This window comes from Prionailurus bengalensis, chromosome C1 (assembly GCF_016509475.1).
Source record: "Prionailurus bengalensis isolate Pbe53 chromosome C1, Fcat_Pben_1.1_paternal_pri, whole genome shotgun sequence".
Taxonomy (NCBI): Eukaryota; Metazoa; Chordata; class Mammalia; order Carnivora; family Felidae; genus Prionailurus; species Prionailurus bengalensis.
In genome coordinates, this window is record NC_057345.1 from 206,308,067 (window position 1) to 206,327,937 (window position 19,871).

General features: G+C 42.5%; 1 protein-coding gene across 3 annotated transcripts in view; it reads right to left on the bottom strand.

Moving 5' to 3' along the window:
• Window positions 1-3,876: 3,876 nt before the first annotated feature.
• EPHA4 (EPH receptor A4) overlaps window positions 3,877-19,871 on the bottom strand; it is a 151,550-nt gene continuing 135,555 nt past the window's right edge. Inside the window, exons 14-17 of one of the 3 annotated variants that reach the window (XM_043577961.1) lie at window positions 19,223-19,372; window positions 15,589-15,782; window positions 11,854-12,009; window positions 3,877-6,380 (exon numbers count right to left, since the gene is read on the bottom strand). In XM_043577961.1, coding sequence (XP_043433896.1) covers window positions 6,374-6,380; window positions 11,854-12,009; window positions 15,589-15,782; window positions 19,223-19,372 — 507 coding nt within the window. In that variant the 3' untranslated portion in view covers window positions 3,877-6,373. Of the gene's footprint in view, window positions 6,381-11,136; window positions 11,505-11,824; window positions 12,010-15,588; window positions 15,783-19,222; window positions 19,373-19,871 lie in introns of those variants that run through there. The other 2 variants (XM_043577959.1, XM_043577962.1) reach the window with 2 other exon arrangements.

Genomic DNA, 19,871 nt, shown 5'->3' on the forward strand with positions numbered 1-19,871 from the left:
ATTTTAAAAGAAGAAGGCACGCTTACCTGCTAACAATGGCTTGTGGCATCAGTATCAAGCTGGAACATACCCGCCTGGAAAGCTGCTCAATCGGATTGAGTTTATCATACATGGGTCAGGGTGATGTAGAAGTTACAAGCAAATTGCTGGAGTCCAACTAGTTGTGTTTAAATCCCAAATTCCAGCCCTATCAGCAAGGTGGCCTTGAACTAATTGTCTGACCGATGGGGACGTTAGTATTCTCAACCATGAAATGAACGCATGAAGCCTTACATCTCAGACACAGGCAGTTGCATTTAAACAAACAGCGGAATACATGTCTGGCATGTAGGTAAGTGTTCAAAAATACTAAAGGGGATGGAACCCTGTAAGCCTGAGCTTTAGTGCCAGTTCTTAGGATGCTTCAGGAAGAACTTTAATTAAGGTCTTGCCCATCCGATCAATGTCCAGGGGTTAAGGTGTTAGGGTTTTGCACATTCTAGTTGTATCTAGTTGTATCGTTATTCAGAGGAAAAATAATGCTTCAAATCGCTTGCCCAGGATTAGGGGTTTTTCTATGTTCCCCACTCCCTTGCCTCATCCTAGGAGCACTGAGTGGCTAAGGCAATTAAAAAACCTGAAAAGGCAGAAACTTTTGTATATCAACAGAAAGCTGTGACTGGAGAAAGCATAGAGATCTGTGTTATAGAAAGAAAAATGTTATCGCTGAAGTATCTGGGTAGATGAGGACAAGAATGCAAATGTGATAGCAAGTCTGAACATTGCTCATGCTTCTCTGCATTTCTGGGGAAATAAGCATTAGACACATTTATGGGAGAAAATCAAACAACGCTTATAGATGCACTTGACTTCCCCAGGAAGCCTTCCCTGACCTCCCGTTGGTGCACGGTGCTCCTTTGTACTTGTGGTAGAGACTGGCTAGCTGCTCAGCTGATTTAATTCCTCTTCCTGTGCACACAAGATTCTTATTTCCGGCCTCCAAACAGTCGCTTAGGCCCATGTGATGTTTTGGCCAATAAGATAAGAGAAGTAGAAATACAAGCCCTTTCCAAGCCTGGCCATAAAACAATCATCTACATTCTCTTAGGTGGTGTCCTTAGATGCCACAGATTGAAATAGCAGCCTCACAGGAGGAAAGGAGCTTGGATCCACGTCACCGTTTGCAAAGTTGCCAGAAAGATCCTCTGCATCCTCATCAGGCTATGATGATGTTTGCTAGAAACAACACTTCAGCGTGTTAAGCCCTGAAAATCTGGGGCCATTTATTACAGAAGCTAGCATTCATGACCCTAAATAATACAAACGTCTCATATGACACTACACTGAAATCAATCTCAAAATTATTTTTCAGATGACATGTGGCAATTTTGATACCATTCTGCCAGCTCATTCTAGAAAACCTAGGGGAGAATATTGGTCGCTGAGATGGCTAAGTACGCGCCAACCTGACTGGTCATGGAGGGGGGTCCAAATTAAACATTATTTCTGGATGTGTCTGTGAGGGTGTTTCTGGATGAGAAGAGCACTTAAATTGGTAGATTCAATAGAATGCCCTCTCCGGTGTGGGTGGGCATCATCCAATATGTTGAGGGCCTGGATAGAACGATAGGCAGAGAAAGGCAGCATTCCCCTCTTGTTTTCTGCCTTAACTCTGTGAGATAGAACATCTCATCTTTTCCTGCTCACAGATTGGGATTTACGCCTTTGGTGTGGCTGGTGCTTAGGCTGTTGGAGTTGAACGGAACTACCCCATTGAATTCCCTGGGTCTCCAGTTTGCAGATCATGGAACTTCTCAGCTTTCATAAATCCATGAGCCGAGTCCCTGTAAAACGTCTCTCTCCATATATTGATAGATACAAATATATTTCTAATACAGTTGACTTTCTGTCTTGTTAAACAAGTGGGACAGAAAATACCAAGCCCAGTCAGTCTCACAAATATCTTATTGACTACATGTTAATATAGCTGAAACTCGAGAGATACTTAACTGAGAAGGAAACACAAAATAACCTGTTTTACATACCCCAGATTCTTTTTCTGTCAAGATCTGTTTTCAAATGTCTCTGATAACACTAAACAGCATGCTCTCGTTCTCTGAAGCCAGCTGCTCTTAAGGGCTTTCGTTAATACATTGTAATAAGTCTTAGGACTGATTTTCAATTAACAGGGGCTCAGCCAATTGATAGTTTGTTTAATGAAATGGTGTAATGAGGACAGCATTCACCCTTAAAACCATGGCCCTTATTATTTTTGTATGCCACACTCATGTAGAAGTTGATGAAATTGATGGGCTTTCTCCCCATGAAAACACACATAGACATGTCACTGTTAACATTGGGACCATCTTTTAGGGATACTCTTGGACCCCAATGCACTCTCAAGGATCCAGGAATAAAAGCTTCTGGTAAGGATGGGTAGCTGGTCACTTGGATCAGTAGCAAAGATGTTAGAGAGGGTATAGAACTGAGGATGTTACAGAAGACAGGTTATGTCAGTAAAAATGCTCTCGAGACTACTGTAGTCCCCTCTTATCCACGGGAGATACATTCTGAGAACCCCCAGTGGACATCTGAAACCATAGATAACATCAAACTCCGTATCTATGATGTTTTTCTTTCTGATGCATACAGGCCTGATGCATACAGGCCTATGAGAAAGTTTTTTAAATGTTTATTTATTTATTTTGAGAGAGAGGGAACACGAACAAGCGGGGGAGAGACAGAGGGAGAGGGAGGGAGAGAGTGAGAGAGAGAGTGAGCGAATCCCTAGCAGGCTTCATGCTGTCAGTGCAGAGCCTAACACGAGGCTCAATCTCACGAACCGTGAGATCGTGACCTCAGCTGAAATCAAAAGTTGGACGCTCAACTGACTGAGCCACCCAGGTGTCCCTAAAAGTTTAATTTATAAATAAGGCACAGTAAGATATTAACAATAACTAATAATAAAATAGAATGACATTATATATACAGTAACAAGAGTTATATGGATATGGTCTCTCATTCTCTCAAAATATCTTGTTTTCTAATAAAAATTTTTCTTTTAGTGTTTATTTATTTTGGGGAGAGAGAGACAGAACATGAGCAGGGGAGGGGCAGAGAGCGAGGGAAACACAGAATCCGAAGCAGGCTCCAGGCTCCGAGCTGTCAGCACAGAGCCCGACGCTTGAACCCACGAACTGTGAGATCATGACCTGAGCCGAAGTCAGCCACTCAACCAGCTGAGCCACCCAGGCGCCCTCTCTCAAAGTATCTTATTGTAGTATACTCACCCTTCTGCTTGTGATGACGTTGAGATTATAAAATACCTAGGTGACGAAGTGAGCTGAATGACATAGGCACTGACATAATATTAAGTTACTATTGACCTCCTGATGCTACCCCAGAAGTTGGGTCATCTGCGCCCAGGCCACGGTGGACCGTTGGTCACTGAGACCACAGATGAAAGAGGACCACTGTAATTCCCATTTGCTGAGTTCTGGCTAGATCATCTGGTTAGACACTGTGCTAACGTTCTAATATATTTAGTCTTTATAAAAGTTTGTGATATTATAATTGCCACTCTACAAACCAGAAAATGGGCCCAGGAAGTTAAGAAATTCACCCTAGGTTGCATGGCAGGAGGGGACACGAAAATCCAACCAAAGTTCATGGTCTTAATTACATTGGATAGGTGCAAAACTCATAGAACCTAAGTCCAATTTGCTAAGGCGTGGTTCTCAAGGGCCAGGGCCATTTGGAAGTCAACGTTTTTTATCCTCTAACTAAGCACACTCAATTGGAATTCAAGATCTTGTGGGCTAACCAAAGGACAACCAAGAATTCATGGATTTAGAAACAGCATGCATGTTGACAAATTATTGAAAAGAGACAACTAGATTCCAGGTCTGTATACGGCAACTACTTTATTATTTTCAAATGCAAACTCTTTGCATTTAGTTTGCTATTTTACAATTTTACAAACTAGGTATAAAAGACCATAAATAAATGACATAAGTTATGTGTACCTAAAGTTCATGAAGGGAAGAAAAATACCTTGACAAAATAAAACAAAATAGAAAAATCTATGTCTAACTCAAGAGAGCGCTCAAATTTTGGAACATGTACGAACCAAGCAGTGTTCTGTTAATTTCCTTTATGGTATGAACTAAATTATAATAGGCCTTGTACATTCTAATTTTAACCACAGTCCTTGCATATTCCAACATACTTGGAGTGATACAAAAAATAAATGCACTCTTCAGTGTGTATCAACGCTTGATGTTTGGAGAATGTTAAGTGAAAATATTGCTTCTAGAACTTTCCTTGACTGGTCAGAATTTGCGTGTCTTCGGACCAACATTGAGGCTATAAGCGTGTATGGATTAATACACATATCCTTCACAGATCGAATACAAGAGTTCTCAAAACATACACACCAGTAGTGTCGTGAACACAACCTGTCTCCAAAATAACTCTTTGAACACACCAGAACGTTTCATCCATGACTGTTAAAAATAATTTGGGGCCGGCAGACACATGGTGAAGCTACTCGATTTGGTGCAGGGGAACAGCTTAATGCTGCCCTAATGGAAGATCTGAGCAAGATTCAGCATCTGAACTCGCTAGGCCAGCACTCGCTTATGGGGCTAATCCAATCCCTGAAGTTGGCCTCCTGCCCTGACCTCTGGGGAAAGATGACCAGCTCAGAGATTCAACCTCATTTCTTTATACATATTTTTCAGGCATCAATGCATAGGCACATCCCTTTAAAAATATAGTAAAGTCCCCAAAAAGGGGTGAATTCACTTTGTCACTCTGGCATAGCTATGAGAATACAATGCCACACACCCTGTCAGAATGTAATAAATATTTATTGATGATTTTCTCTACTTCTTCAATAGCATAGGGTTCGGAATCTTTTTTTTTTCCCATTTTTCCCTGATTTGATGTTATAGCTTATGTAAATGGCCACAGTTTCTGCAACCGTAGCTGAGAATACGCAAGGCAGCCACTCAGATTATGAAAAAATGGCAGTATGTTGGCTGGAGTTTGGTACACGTGTCCTATCAGAACTGAATCTTCACACACTGGACCTCAGATTCTAGAAGGCTAAGGGCCATAGGAGTTAGCTGCATATGAATTAATTGTAGAACTCATCCTCTAAACTGGGAACCTGAAATCACTTGAGGACATTTAATCCCAACTATGCCAACCTCAAGAGTCACTGGCATGTATTTTTCTGTGACATTGAGAGACAAAGTATTAATCCGGGACACATCATCTCAAAGCTGACACACGCGTCTACGTTCATCTCCGAAAGCGCATGGGTTGCATATATTTGTTCGCATTCAACGAGTCCATTTATGCAGGAAAACAAAGGCTACTTCTATTCCACTTGGGGTCACCAGACAAATTCCATCCCCTTCTCTCTCTCTCCATCAAGAAATTGGTGATTCAGATGGGAAGTTCAGTCCGCATTAATGATCTCGACGATGGGTCGTCACCCGCACGGATTTATATTCTAAAATTACCCCCCTGCTAAGGTGAAAATGCCTCCATCCAAAGCTGTCGAATTACTTATTAAGGTTAGTGTGGCAGTTACGAAACACACTTCTAGATACAGGGCATTGAACACTTCCGGGCTGTCTTTCTAAGGGGACGGGTGCGGTCTCCAGGCCCACTGTCGCACGCGGCTCGTAATCTCAGGACCGGTGGAAAAACCAGCACTCTCCGGGTGTAGCATTCCACAACATTCGCAGGCAGGTCTAAGCATGAGGTCAGACGCTCACGCGCGCACACACACCCGCGCACTCGCACACTCACACCTATGTACACACATCAAAAGAGATAGTCAGCTCATATTTAGTCTAGGAAAAAAATATATTTATATCACTGCAATGGCACACCCTGGGTAAAATGTGACTTCAGCAATGCATATCATAGGCAGCTCAAGGGAACTGGCTTTGTTTTGCGTAGTGGCACCTGACCTGGTGTCCGTCGTAAGACCTGTAGCCTTGGGTCACTTGCTGCCGCACCAATGCAGCAGTGACGCACAGGAATGAGATACGGAAATACATATAAATAAAACCACAAGGAGTTTAGGAACAAGGGCTCTGCGGAGTTGGTGCTGCGAGGCAGTCCGTTCCTCAGTGCAACGGGAGAACAGGTGCTGAGCCTCGCACGTTTGCTGTTTCTTTCACTGGGAAAGGAGATTGGAACGTCAGCCATTTGTTCTTTTCAGGTACGGGTGTTGTTTCATCAGGGTCTTTGCTCCAGAACTGGCAGAGGGGAAGCAGAAGAAACACATCTCGAAGGGACGGAGGAGGGTGTGTTCTGTTTTCTTCTGTGGGCTTTGTGATCGACAGGAAGGGCTGTGAGGCCAAGATAGCAGAATCTACTCCCTGTAGAGAAAGGAGCAAGATTTTAGACAAAACATCAACCAATACGGCCAGCCAGTTGTCAGCCAACGTTAGGGGCAAGAACAAAGCACGTAAGGGTCGGTGTGGCTCAGTAAGAAGCAGCTCAGGAGGGAGAGCATGAATTCTGCTTTCCTCCTCTGAAACAGGACCACTATAGTAACAACAACAACAACAACAACAAAAGTGTTTATTAGTAGCTTAATTATAACAACTTGGGGAAGGGACTCGTCTTCCTCCTATCACACGGATGAGGCCGTTGAATCTCAGCAGAGCCGAGCAATCTGCTCACGGTCATGTCACACATGGCAAAGGAGCAAAGCGGGGATTCGAACCCACACAGTCTGAGTCTATAGCCATGCCTGATCCACTGTGCAAACAGCCTCTGTGAGATGAAAATGCTGACTTGTGATGATTCATTTGTGTCAGAGGAGAAAGGTAAAATGATGTGAAAGGCAAACTGCGTTACACGTAAAGCCCCGGATACTAGCTCCCAGTATTTCCAAAAAGGGAAATTGTGTGTCATGGGAACAGATCTGGCAACGCCACGATCCGCCATTATTCAACGACATGATTGGCAAAAATGCAAACGAAGAAATAAAAATCACTGAACGTTTTTCTTACAAAGGAACTTCTAATGAAGGAGAGTATCTGGTAAAGGAGTCATACGAGTTGCATGGACCAGGCACCGAGAGGGACCCTTTGGGCCGTGGCACGGGGAGACATTTGGTGTGCCAGTGAGAAAGGTTTTGGGGGCTCAAGCCCACCAAGAACTAATCAGTCACGACTGCCCCATCAGTCTAGCACTGGGCAGATCAGCGCGATGCAATGGAATCATCGTGGCTCTCCACTGTCCTCACAATTATCAACGCAAACCCGAATAAGCAGTTCCTCTTCTTTCTTTTGTGACAACTGACAATCAAGGTAGCTTTGGGGACTGTGTCTTCCACCACAACGGTATCGAGAGGTATCTCAGGTCTCTCAGGTATCGAGAGAGCAAGGATTAAGGCCGGAACATATCTTCAAGGACAGTTTAGCTCGTTTTATTAAACCAATCGTTTACATGCTGGTTTTGTACCTATGTGTGTTTGTCGTGTGTGAGATATAAATCCAGGTTAGTTTCTTTGAGGTCAATGACCATGATTTGGTCTTGTAGAGAACACTTTAGTCTATTTGGAGAGAGAGAAATAAAGTTTTCTTATAAAATACTCAGATAGAGATTACTTCTTAAGCAACTTAAAACTATACATGTGGGTACGGTTATAACTAGCAAGTCCTCCCTGCAAGAAGCCTCTTGTCAACATCATTCATTTTGACAATTATGGGGGGGAAAAGAAAGAAAGAGAAGGATTTGGATCTACTTTTCCAACTGTGTCTTCTCTGGAAATGAGTACGTCTATCAAATGTAGTTCCTGAAACCTGACTGTGCAGAGACTTAATCAGGCAGGCATGTATTTACATGCAGGACAAGGAGAACAGGAGTATGACCTTAAGACTGTTGGAACACAACCAACGCCATATGGATAGGCACACTTTTGGAAGGTGATTTTGTTGTACTGCTAGAAATCCCACTCTTAGAGGAGAAAAAGGAGTCCCAAAACACTTTTGTTCCCTTTCAGTTCCCCAACCCTCTTCTTCACTAAATGCCTGGATATAAATACATGTTGTGAAAATAGTTTGTAATAGGAAGTGGGCTATTTGGGGACTCACTGTGTATGTGAAAAGGGTTGGATGTTTGAAGTGACAAGGGTAGGAAATACGAAGGATTGTATCTAGCTGATGCCAGAATATTCTAAGGTGGAGAAAAATAAACGTTAGCTCCTTTGAATGGAGACAACCTCTTTATCATGGGGAAGTGCTTGGACAAAGACCAAAGCATGTGGTCTATGTGGCATCAGGAGGGAAAGATGTGACTTTCACTGCATCTAAATAAACAAAGCATTGTTCCTCTGAATCCGTTATGAAGGCATCAAAGTGTCTTTACCATCCAGTTCCATCTGTTACAACGGGATCTGACTTGTGCACTTCATTTTTTTTTTTCAATTCTAAAACAATGTCACGAATTTCAAGGCTAAGCGACAAAGGAGTATTTGGTAGGTCTACAAAGGTAGGTGTACCTTTTGTACAGACACACGTTTAAATCACATCCTCACGAATCCATTGAAGGTGAAGCGGCTTCGCGGGCAAGGCTCCTACCACTGAACTTCATTTCACCTCACTCCAGCATGTTGCAATGCAACATTTGGGTTCGCGAGTGAAATAGGGATGAGTAGCACTCGGAAAACCCTGGAGGAGGAAGAGAGCACCTTCCTTCCGCGAAGTCCAGCGCGTTCTACATAAGAGCGTGTCACGTACGCTTACGACAACGCCGTGTGTTAGGAAAGGTGTTATTATTGAAGTATCATCATCTCTAATTTACAGGTGGAGGATCTGAGTTATAAAGAAACATGGAGTGAATTTCCCAGTGTCAACATCTCAGCTGGCTTTCGAATCCATAGCTGTCTGGACGCCAGAGCCTGGCTCCGTGCCCTGGGAAACAATGCAACCTTCCCTCTGTCCTCCTGTTTCTCTTCTAGAATGTGTAACTTCGCAGAAGCAGTGAGGTTTCACTTTTACAGCTACTGGATATTATTGTGGGGACTCGGAAGGCCCTCTGTTGGCCTTTCCACTGGCCTGGACTCTACCTCCTACGCTGTGTTAAAATGAAGGTTCGGAAGGCAACCTTTGAACGTCGTAAGATTTCACGTCCCACCTTGCAATCCTTGCCTGATGAGTTCACGTACACAGATACTTGCTGAGAAAACAACACGACGACGGCCGCACAGCGTCCAGCATTAACTCGTTAGGGTAGCTTAGAGCTGACACGTTCTCTTTTTAGAAACGTTCTGCTTTGAGTATGTTCAGCGTTTAGAAAAATAGCGCAAGTCTTAAGCTGCTGCCTCGAAGAAAGCAAGACTTCTAATTATTCGGTGTATGCAAGGAAACACTCTTTTGACTTACAAGATAATGTCATAATGCCACCTTATTTGAATTGCACCGTGGAGATTGAAAACAAAATACTCCACAGATTCCCTGAAGGAAAAAAATAAACATATACATTTTTTATTTTTTTTATAGCAAGCAAAAAACCCCACCTACATTGTCAACTTTGAACATGGATATCCGGAACTCTTAGGGTTCAGCAAAAGTGGTGATGAAACAGAAATTGTTGGAGTAGTTAAAAAAAAAAAAAAAGAAAGAAAGAAATTTCACATTCCTTCTGAAGAGAAAAGCTTTTACAACCAGCGTGGCAAAAAGGTTTTTGCTAAACTGTCATGATTTGACAGCATCAGATTGAACATGCCTTTTGCTCTATAAGAAATAGCTTTCAGCATAAAACCAAGGGTGGGGGGGGCGGGGGGAGGAAGGTCATTAAAATCAACCAAGTTTTTGTTTAAAAGCGCAAATGGAAGCGTTTAAGAAGTTAAAATCTGTCCAGGCAAAAAGAGTTAGGTCGTTTGTTTCTGACAATACACAAAGCCATTTAATTCACGTTGCACGAGGAAAATTCTGGGATTAAAATAGAAGGATCTAAGGCTCACGGCCTTTACGGATGAGAAGCCATGTTTTCCGGTAGGTCACATTCTAATAGCGAGGACATCAAGGTAAGTTCCAAGTCTCACTCCTGACTTCGAGGTAAATCCTCCCTGGCTGACCCTGTCTGGTGCCGGGGCTACAGGAGCAGGGCAGAAAATAAGAATAATGGACGGACCTTCCAGGATTTCTCAACTGCAGCAAAGTCTCCAAAGAATGAGGCATGATCCCAGATTAGAGGTGATTACTTGGTACCCCAAAGATAGGAAGTATTTGTGGCCCGAATGACGGGCACCAAAGGGTAAAAGGAACTCAGTGTGAGAGAGAGCCAGTGGGGGTCTAGGTGCCATGTTCCCAAACCTGACTTCGTATGGTTCCTATTTCACTTCTTCCCGAAGGAACAACAGGGAAGAACCTACTGGCTTCCATACCGGTCTCTACTCCCACAGTCAAGAGAGGACTAACATCCTGAAAGAACCCCTAACTGCCTGACAGTCATGAAAGAATATTTATTGGTTGGTGTTTCAAGTTGGATCGAGTTAAAAAGAAAACCAGAAAAAGAGTTTTCACTGGAGAAAGATCCATTGCGGATTCTTTTGCCTTACCTTGTAGGTCTGGGTTTGCTTCTTTAAAGGAGGGAAGTGTGCAAGTTCCCTATTCAAGATTGTCACGGTCCACTATCCATAAGGTAGTTACAAGAAGTTTGTAGAGTCCCAAAAAACGACTTTATATGGCACAGCCTCGGGCCCAAAGAAACAGACCTTGTTTGTCCAGTGAGGGGGAGGTGTTTGGGTTTTATTATTATCATTCTTATTATTTTTCTTTTTTAAAATCCACTTTCCTTTTCTTTCCAGCCCCTTATGATGACTTTCAGGTCACCATAAGCCACCAGGTGGCCCGATGAGCTACGCGGTTTTCACCTAGGTTGTTTTCCGTGGTAAGAACCAAGCCTTAGAAGCTACGACTGAGTCCTTCCCAAATGTTCCTGGGCATGGTATTCATTCCGGTGAGAGCAAGAGGACGGCCATTTACACCACAAACAAAATACTGTAGCTGTAATTCCAAATGGAGAGAGGATCAAGGATGTCTCAGAGAAGCTCAGTGTCTGTCAGCAAATACTCATCAAAACCCGGAGGTGGTGTTCTATTTATACAGGTACGTGTATTTTACAAACTGGTGACGGACGGAGTACTTCTGAGACACAATGGGTTCCAGGTCTCGATTCGAGCGACGGTCTGTCATTTCCGTAAGCCCCGCGATCTCAGCAAAATCTGTACACCGGGCGACGCTGCAGGTTATTTTACTCTTTCTTTCATTTCAGAGGGCGAAGACGGAGTTAAAAAAAGTGCAGTTCTTCAATTAAAGTGCATGGATGAGGTAAACTAATTTCAAGAGTTCTGAGTTTATTCAACAGCACTGGCTCAGACAGGAACCATTCGGCCGTGTATCTGCTGCATTTGGGTTCTCATCGCCTGGACGCTGCTCAGAATCTTATTCTGATGTGTGACGGCTGTGATGCCGATTCTTGCCAGGTCACTGGATGTAGGGGGAGAAGTGAGAGGGAGAGAAAAAGGCATGAGGGCCGAGAATCTCGTTTCGGGGCTTCATGCAGACACACATTTGAATCAGCCACAGCTCATACGGCACAACAAGGCAGGTATGTTCTAATGTCTAATTAAGCAATTTAATGCAACAATGTAGGTGCTCGAGAGGCTGTGCAAAAATTACACGCGATCAAAACGAAAGGCATTCCAGTTTTCTTTTTCTTTCTTTCTTTCTTTTTTTTTTTTTTTAATGAGTAGGATGATAATGCAGCTCAAAGCAAGAACGGCAAATACTATTAAATCTAGATTTACCCTTTGGTGTTACATCGCTGAGTACTTACTCCTGGTTCATGTGTACTATAGCCTCTAGTGTGGTATAGCCGGCAGCCGTGAAGTTATCCTTATACCGGTCCATTTTAATGGCCTGGAGCCAGTCGCCAACGGATACCACGGCGGAGAACTCGGGAGAGCTGGGATCCAACAAGGCGGTGTTAGGTCTGGCGGTGGAACGAGAAAGTGTGGACAGACGAGAACCATCAGTGAGACAGCAAGACTCAGAAGTCAGATTGCCTAAGACAGGCATTGAAATGCCAAGGACGGGCTTTTTAGAGGACTGCCTGTTGTCAAATGATCATCGTGCGACGGTTTTTTTTTTTTTTTTTTTTTTTTTTTGCCCCTCATCGCACAAAGTCGCTAAAACATGTATCAATCGCCTTCTCTGCCCTTGATTCCACTTCCCACATTTGTTTCTTGGGGACCTCTTGGCATACTAAGGATCATCCCAGTCTTTTCACATCTCAGCCTGGGGGGAAAGATCGGGGGAGACCTTGTGGCTGATACCCGTTGAGTCTTTGCAGGAAGAGGGAAATTCCTGCCAGCACTATTACATACCTCAGGACAGCAGCTATGGAAACCCTAGTGAAGTAGGAGTAAAACAAAAAAAACCAAAAAAACAAAACACTGTGAGCTTGCAACTCGCCAGACTTGATGGAGCGGAGAAAACAGCAAGAGTTCAAGTCCAGCGTGCTCCCAGCCAGGTCTGCAAGGCAGGCTCAGTGCATTCAAACAAACTTGGGGACAGCAGGGAGTTAATGCCCTCTTTAATCAGCCCATGCCTGACCAGCACGTGTGCCAAGACGGGAAGGAAGAATGGCCACTTTGATCACCGCGTGGATTCTCGTCTTCCCTTGCTGGGGCTCTTCAATAATCATTTCAAGGAACTCTAGGCACTTTTTATGAACGTATTTCTTAGTTTACGCATTTCTCAGGCCAGGTGTCTTACGTTAGGTCATTGTCAAGAGCGACTACACTTCAAGGCGGGAATTTTGCCATTCCTCGTGATACTGATAATACAATAATTATTATCAAGAGAAACATAGTCCTCTTTATCATCAAACTACTTAATAATTATTGGGTAGACCTTCACCGGGTATTTTATGCCACCTTTACTTTAATCACCTGTAGAGCAACACGGCTACTTGTTTATTATATTTCCTGGAGCTCCCGTTTCCCTAGACATTATAGAATGGGGTTGGTCTTCACATTCTGACCTAGTTTTCCTCCTGAGGCTGCGCTGCTTAAATAGAGATGTTTAAATAGGAATATCATCATTACTGAATTTTTAGCCAAAAAGAATATATTCTCTTGTGAAAACAAAATTAAGTCGGTATAATGCCTTGATTAATTTTCTGCGTGGCAAAATTAATCTAATTCCATTGTTTATTTTATAATTTTTACCTGTTATTTTGGTTTGCACAAATTCTTTCTTATGTAACTATTTCAAACAAGACTTGTTTTATCAATCAGTTTTGTGTCCAAATCGTAGCTTGCCACTGTGAATTTTTATGTCCGTTATTTCAATTAAGTCCAATTTTCTGAGTAAAATTGTGTGAATTTTTATGACAAGAATAATCAAGATTTAGCTCTTCCCCCAATAACAAGTAACATCACATAGAATTTTAGACATTAGTGTTCATGTTTATCAATAATATTCATCATTAGACAAGACCAATAGTTTGCATTTCTAACTTTAAGCCAAGAGCATGAATAGGGCAACATGTAGGCTCTAGGTACCCAACAAGGTCAAAATGACCTTAGGATGAAAATAACCTCATTCACTATCAATGAACTCTAAGGATTATTTGCAAGCTTGCTCTGGAAGTCTTTGTGCTCTCTGTGGAACACCATGACATCTGCCTAATTTGTGCTGAATCACATACAATGTTATACTACATCCCATTATCAGCAAGCAGTAATCAGCATCAAAGCTACCGAAGTACCATCAGCGAGAAGAATTTAGAATTCTAAAAAGTATATCCAATAACTCAGTTTGTTCTCAATTTGTTCTGCATAATTGTACGAAGCACACATTATGCAGTATCAGTGGCTGAAGAGTTTATACCAGCAGGAGAAGCACCAAATACCAATGAACCAGACTTAGGACCTTCAGACAAAATTCATGGGATCTGGAGCTGGAGACCTAAAAGCTGGAGGAAATTCACCTTGGAATAGAAGAGGCCAGAATTGAACTGGATATCGGAGAATTAAAGAACAAAAAGTAGCCTGGAGATGCTAAGGGGAAAAAAGTTTTTTTTTTTTAGGTCACTTGGCTATCAAGTGGCAAAGATAAGATGTGAACTTAGCCCATCCCTAGTGTTCTTTCAGAAGAGCTTGATCATTAAGCTCTTGGGCTGTGGCAAATGCCAAGGGATCTGAAAGCCCAGAAGAGAACAGAGGGTGTCTCTGCTGCTTGTTCCAGATTCTTCGTGCACTGAAATAATCAGCATATATACCTTCTCTTCCGCAACCATTAGGCTAAGTTTGCAGAAGACTGGAAGGGGAGCTCCCTGCACTGACCGAGACTGGAAGGTCTTGGACATTGTGGGAAAAAAAAAACATCCTCCAATTTTTAACTCAGCGTCATGATGAAAGAGGAGCCTTGAAGAATTGCAGATTTGGAGGTGAGTAGATACCTTACTTCTTGCAGGCTCGAAGCAGCTGAGTATCTTATGCTAGTCTTCATTTAAATCATTTAACTACCAAGGGCGGTCTATACTCTTTGGGGTGGGACCGGTATCAAGGTATCCGGAATCTTACACCAGGTTGAAAAGTTCCTATTGAATTAAGAGCACTCGGGAGTATCTGGGATCTCCTTTCTGGACTGATCACGCTTCTTCCTTTTGCCCTTTCCAATGAAACAACTACCTATTTTACAGATGGTTCAATTATATTCATTTTTAAAACCCTTCTCAAACATTCAGCCATATGCTTTGCAACTTGATCAGTTTCTATTTTGGTCCTGCTTCCTTCTACTCTTGAAAGACTCAGTAAAGAGAGATGTTAGGAACTGAAACCGAATGAATTTTGTGCTTTGTAAGCTTGCATGCGCCTATAACCCTTTAGAAGTCAACCTAAAACAGTGCCTAAAGAGGGGCGCCTGGGTGGCTCAGTCGGTTGAGCATCCGACTTCGGCTCAGGTCACGATCCCCCAGTTTGTGGGTTCAAGCCCCGTATCGGGTTCCGTGCTGACAGCTCAGAGCCTGGAGCCTGCTTCAGATTCTGTGTCTCCTTCTCTCTCTCTGCCCCTCCCCCGCTCAGGCTCTATCTCTCTCTGTCTCTCAAAAATAAATAAATGTTAAACAAAAAATTTAAAAACAGTGCATGAAAAGCTGTCCTCTATTCCTCATTTTTTACTAATCCAGTGTTCCTTTCCCTTCCCCAAGTATAGCATCTAGTGACCTGAATGTCTTCCCAAAGTACATTTTATCTTTCTTCCTAAATGTTCAGGTCCAGCATAATAAAGTAAGCACTTTAGCTATTTGTTGCTGGGTTTTTAAATTTTTTTTTTTTTATGTTTGTTTTCGTACTACTTTTTGAGGCCCGACAGGTGTTAGGCTCTACGAAATGGTGAACAAAACTACCATAACTACTCCATTAACTGAGACAGAAGCCACCCAGGCTGCAGAGAGCTGTGCAGTGGCCTCTGACTCAAAGGCAGGAATTAAAAGTGAGCCACCGCTCGCCTGCCACCTCTAATGTATTATTTCATACATCACTATTAAGAAGGCATGGCCGACCTGGAGCTCTCGGTCCCCGTCCTCTTCAAGCTGTTGGGGTTGCGGATGAGTTTGTCCAACATGTTGACAATCTGCCCAAATTTCGGCCTATCACTTCTCTCCTTCTGCCAGCAGTCTAGCATCAGTTGATGGAGTGCAATGGGGCAGTCCATTGGAGGAGGTAGCCGGTAGCCTTCCTCGATGGCTTTAATCACCTATCAGAGAAAACAGAACGCTATATATTAAGCGGCCAGGGGAAGCTGCTGTCAGAGGTCCATCCTCCTGACCGGCAAATTCCCCTGGACGTTCAGCTGCCGGCAAGCTCGAGCATGGGAACAGCACCAATTTCTTCGCAGAAGCCAAAGCTGGACCTGAGTGTTGCTGGCAACGGGACAGGGAAGCCAGCTGTTGCCATGAGCTGTTCTCAGATGACAGGCAATGCCAATCTGAAATTCTAAAGTGAAGAACGCATCAGTGTTCCGAAGTGGTTAGAACACAATCAGATCAACAGCCTGGTGTTGGGCTGGCTCTCGGAGATCACATGGTGACCGCCCTCCTCCTCCTCCTGCTATCCAGCATCCTCTGAGCCCTCGTAACAAAAGACACTCTAGCCTCGTGTTACAGATCTTCCTTCAGAAGCATTCATGGTTGCGTCCAAGATGAACGTCTCGTTGTATCCTTTTAAGTCTGTATCCGCTTGCACAGACAGCTCACGGGTCAGTACAGGAGCCCTCCTTCCAGACCTCCCAATCCAGAAGACACTCCCTCTCTCTAAAATAGCACTCTCCTCAAACCCTCCACATGGCCAACCATCTTTCCTTTTGGAAGACCAAAATACACCAATATACCAATGCTACATCACATTCTTGGGTCTCAGTTGTCTGACAGTTGGCCCTGTTAAAAGGTGTTAGTAAGTGGATTAAAAAAAAAAAAAAGTAGTAGCAAAGAAAATTAAAAAAGAAAAAAATTCTTTTCGAGCATTCACATTCTGAAGGGGACCTTTCCACATCTAAGGAAAGAAGTTATAATGGTAGACGGTTGTCTCATTGCCCAGAGTTCTCCCTGCCTAATAAGACGTGAGTTAACTCTCTAACAGTCTTTCTTCTAATTCAAAATTTTTGAATCTGTCTTCACAGGTATTACAGTAGTTTTCTTATTGGCCTTTTGCAAAGCCCCCCATCTTTAGTGTATGAATCCCAGTAATGTAATATCGTAGGACTCATGCCAAATTTAAGGAGGGGGAGTATTTCATAATTTCTTGGCTACACATTAGCATCATTTATGGGAATCCGATGAAATTCTAAAAGTCCTTTTTTTTTTTTGGTCTGGAGATTTTTTTAAAAAGTTTTATTCATTTTAAATCAGTTTCGTTTGGTTTCTATCAAAATGGGTAGCTGCTAATGAAACAACCAGAGCTCTAGCCATCTCAGTGGCCACGCTGGATTCACCCCGCAGTGGGGTTTATATTTCCTGTTCAACAACTGGCCTTCCACAGCAAACAGTTAATTCAGCTGGGTCCAGTTTCTATGTATCAGTATGATTATTGTCTTTTCAGCTGGCACACAGTTTGACAGTCCTCTTGTGATTTATTAAGCCCCCTGATCCTTTTTCTCCCGTGTATTTTTGCCAACATCCTGTTGTATTCGTATTATTTACTACTCCTTCTAGAGTAGACTTCTACATGCTATCTTACTAAACATTGGTCTCTTTATTTCTGGCAATTACATGAAGTCAGTTTGATCTTCTGACTTTCTTTTATCTTCCCAGGTGCATGGTGTTGACTCTAGACTTGATGACAACATTTTACATTGAATTGATGAGAATGAGAGAAATATTGGGCTAACGCCAGGATAACACAATTTGTTATGAACCCTCAGACTGCTTAATACTCTTTCATTAGCTTCCTCTCCACTGCCAGCTTGGAAGATGGCTTGTGGGTTAACAAAGCATATTTTCTCAGTTTACTGCTGAATGCTTTTGGGGGGCTGAAGAGTAAAACAAACAAAAAACTTGGTAAGTCTGCCATATTTGCGACAGTTATTTTGAGTCCATTCACCATATGCCAAATGAATTCTACTCATGAAAGTGATTTCCCAGTTACATTTCCTATTGATTCCTGTCCTACGCAGAACCCAACGGAGACAAACACGCGGGAACGACAGATCGACATGATCTGTGGGAGAGAAATGGCTTCAAATGCTCCTCACGGAGAAAACCAGACAACTGAAAAGTTTAAAACAGTAAAAATTATTTTAACGTAATATAGAAACTGCCAAAACCATGGGTCTGAAAATATTCAGGGCCGGGAAACGGACAGGATCTTGAGAGTCGCATTTGGTCACAACTGCCAACTGAAAGAGAGTTGAAGTATCACATCGTTAAAGGAGTCAAGGTATGCATTACTTGCTCATTTAGGTTGTTTTTGTCCTTCCGTCAAGTCTCTTATCCGAAAACAAATGTTGTTACAAGGTAGGTACTGGAAGGTGTCTGTAGCACAATCACATCAAACAACGCATTACACACCCCTCACTTCTGTAATTTTTTTCCAGCCTGCGATTACCTACTAGTTATGCTAGCTGCTGGCCTTCTTCCTATCCGCTATGAACTTTTCTGTATAACTTAACAGATAACACAATGTCAACACCATCATTCCTCTTAATCTGGCTAGCGAATTCTCTTCTGCGCCCCTCGCCGTGGAGTGCATTAGTTTCTCTATCGCTCTGAACATTATTTTATTGGTAAGGCAACCAGCATCCGATTTCTCGAGTTCTTCATCTAATAGCCAAGGCTGTGCAACCTCTTGCTGTTTCAGGACAAAGCAGATGGTCAGGTAGCATTCCACATCAGAGAAAATTTTTGAAAAGGAGATTTTTTTTCTAAGCTGTAATTTTTAGTGAGAAATTGAAGGCCACGCCTGTGGAAGCCCTGTGTGCTAATATTTTACTTCACACGTACAACTAACAAGTGTTCTGGGAAGACCCCTTGGTCCAAGTTTTTTGTTTTTCTGTGTTTTTCCTTCTTTTTCACTGGAGATGTTTGTAATTAAATTCTATTACTCTGGAATCTTATTAGTGTCATTATTGAATGCTTTTCTGAAATTGCAGACATTGTGGATACTCCCTTATGAAGTAGTCCAGATGGTACATTTAAAGGGATGTGCATAATTTACAAAGGGTCATTTAGTGGAGCTTTATTTTAGAGTCCTCAAGGGGCAAGCTCTAATTACAACTATGCCAGCTTTAAAATATTCACTAGTTCTCTTCAGATAAACCCTTGGTGTCCATTTTTTCACGTGTGAAATTTGCGTTTTTCATATATCCTTGTATTTTCCTAGAAATCAAAGTTGAATTGTATGCCACTGTGGATTGGAGCATTAATCACGTAAAAGATAAATCTATCGAATATAAATCTATAAATTTATAGATAAAAATATAAATCTACTGAGTTGGTCTCTCATGCTACCCCCATTTAGGCGACGTAATTTTGGTCCTTGAAATCCACGACTGTGAGGTTTAACGAGATTATTACACACATTTGTATTGAGAATCTTGAGTTTCATGTATCATTTCAAGCTCAAGCCTACTCCATCGTACACTGATGCAATCCTTCCTGAATCTCAATGCAGAGACATATATTTCAGAACATAAAGACTCACGTCTTGATTGGACATATCCCAGTAGGGTCTCTCTCCATATGACATAACTTCCCACATAACGATTCCATAGCTCCATACATCACTCGCTGATGTGAATTTACGATAGGCAATTGCTTCTGGCGCGGTCCACCGGATAGGAATCTTGCCACCCTGTGAACATTCGAGCCATAAGTTATTCCCTAAGTACATCACTGATGTGCCATTTTAGTCCCTGAATGTTCTTACTGTTCGCCAAGCAGGACAACAGCATTCCTGAGATAGCTCTCCAAACAATAATAAGAGACTTGTTTATTTTAACTAGTCTTCTAAGTCGAGACACTTCTCATGTGTTTTCTTTGGTCACAGGGAAGTGAACAAGTAGTCTGTTTAATTATTTTTTAAAGAGCCTACCTATTTGAGTTCTGCTTCAGGCGATATTGTAGGAGAAAGGAAGTCGCAGGATTTACAACATGCATATGTTATGACGGTGTATCAGTGGATGCGTAGCTGACGCTCACTTTGACTTCTTGCTGAATTCTCTCACCCAGCAGCACAATGGTGATATTTAATATTGCTTCTGGAGTCATGAACTAAGGAAGTTAAGTATGAAATTTTCTATCCTCCACACTGCCATCCTTCTTTTATATAGCATGAGAAAGATGCTTAACAC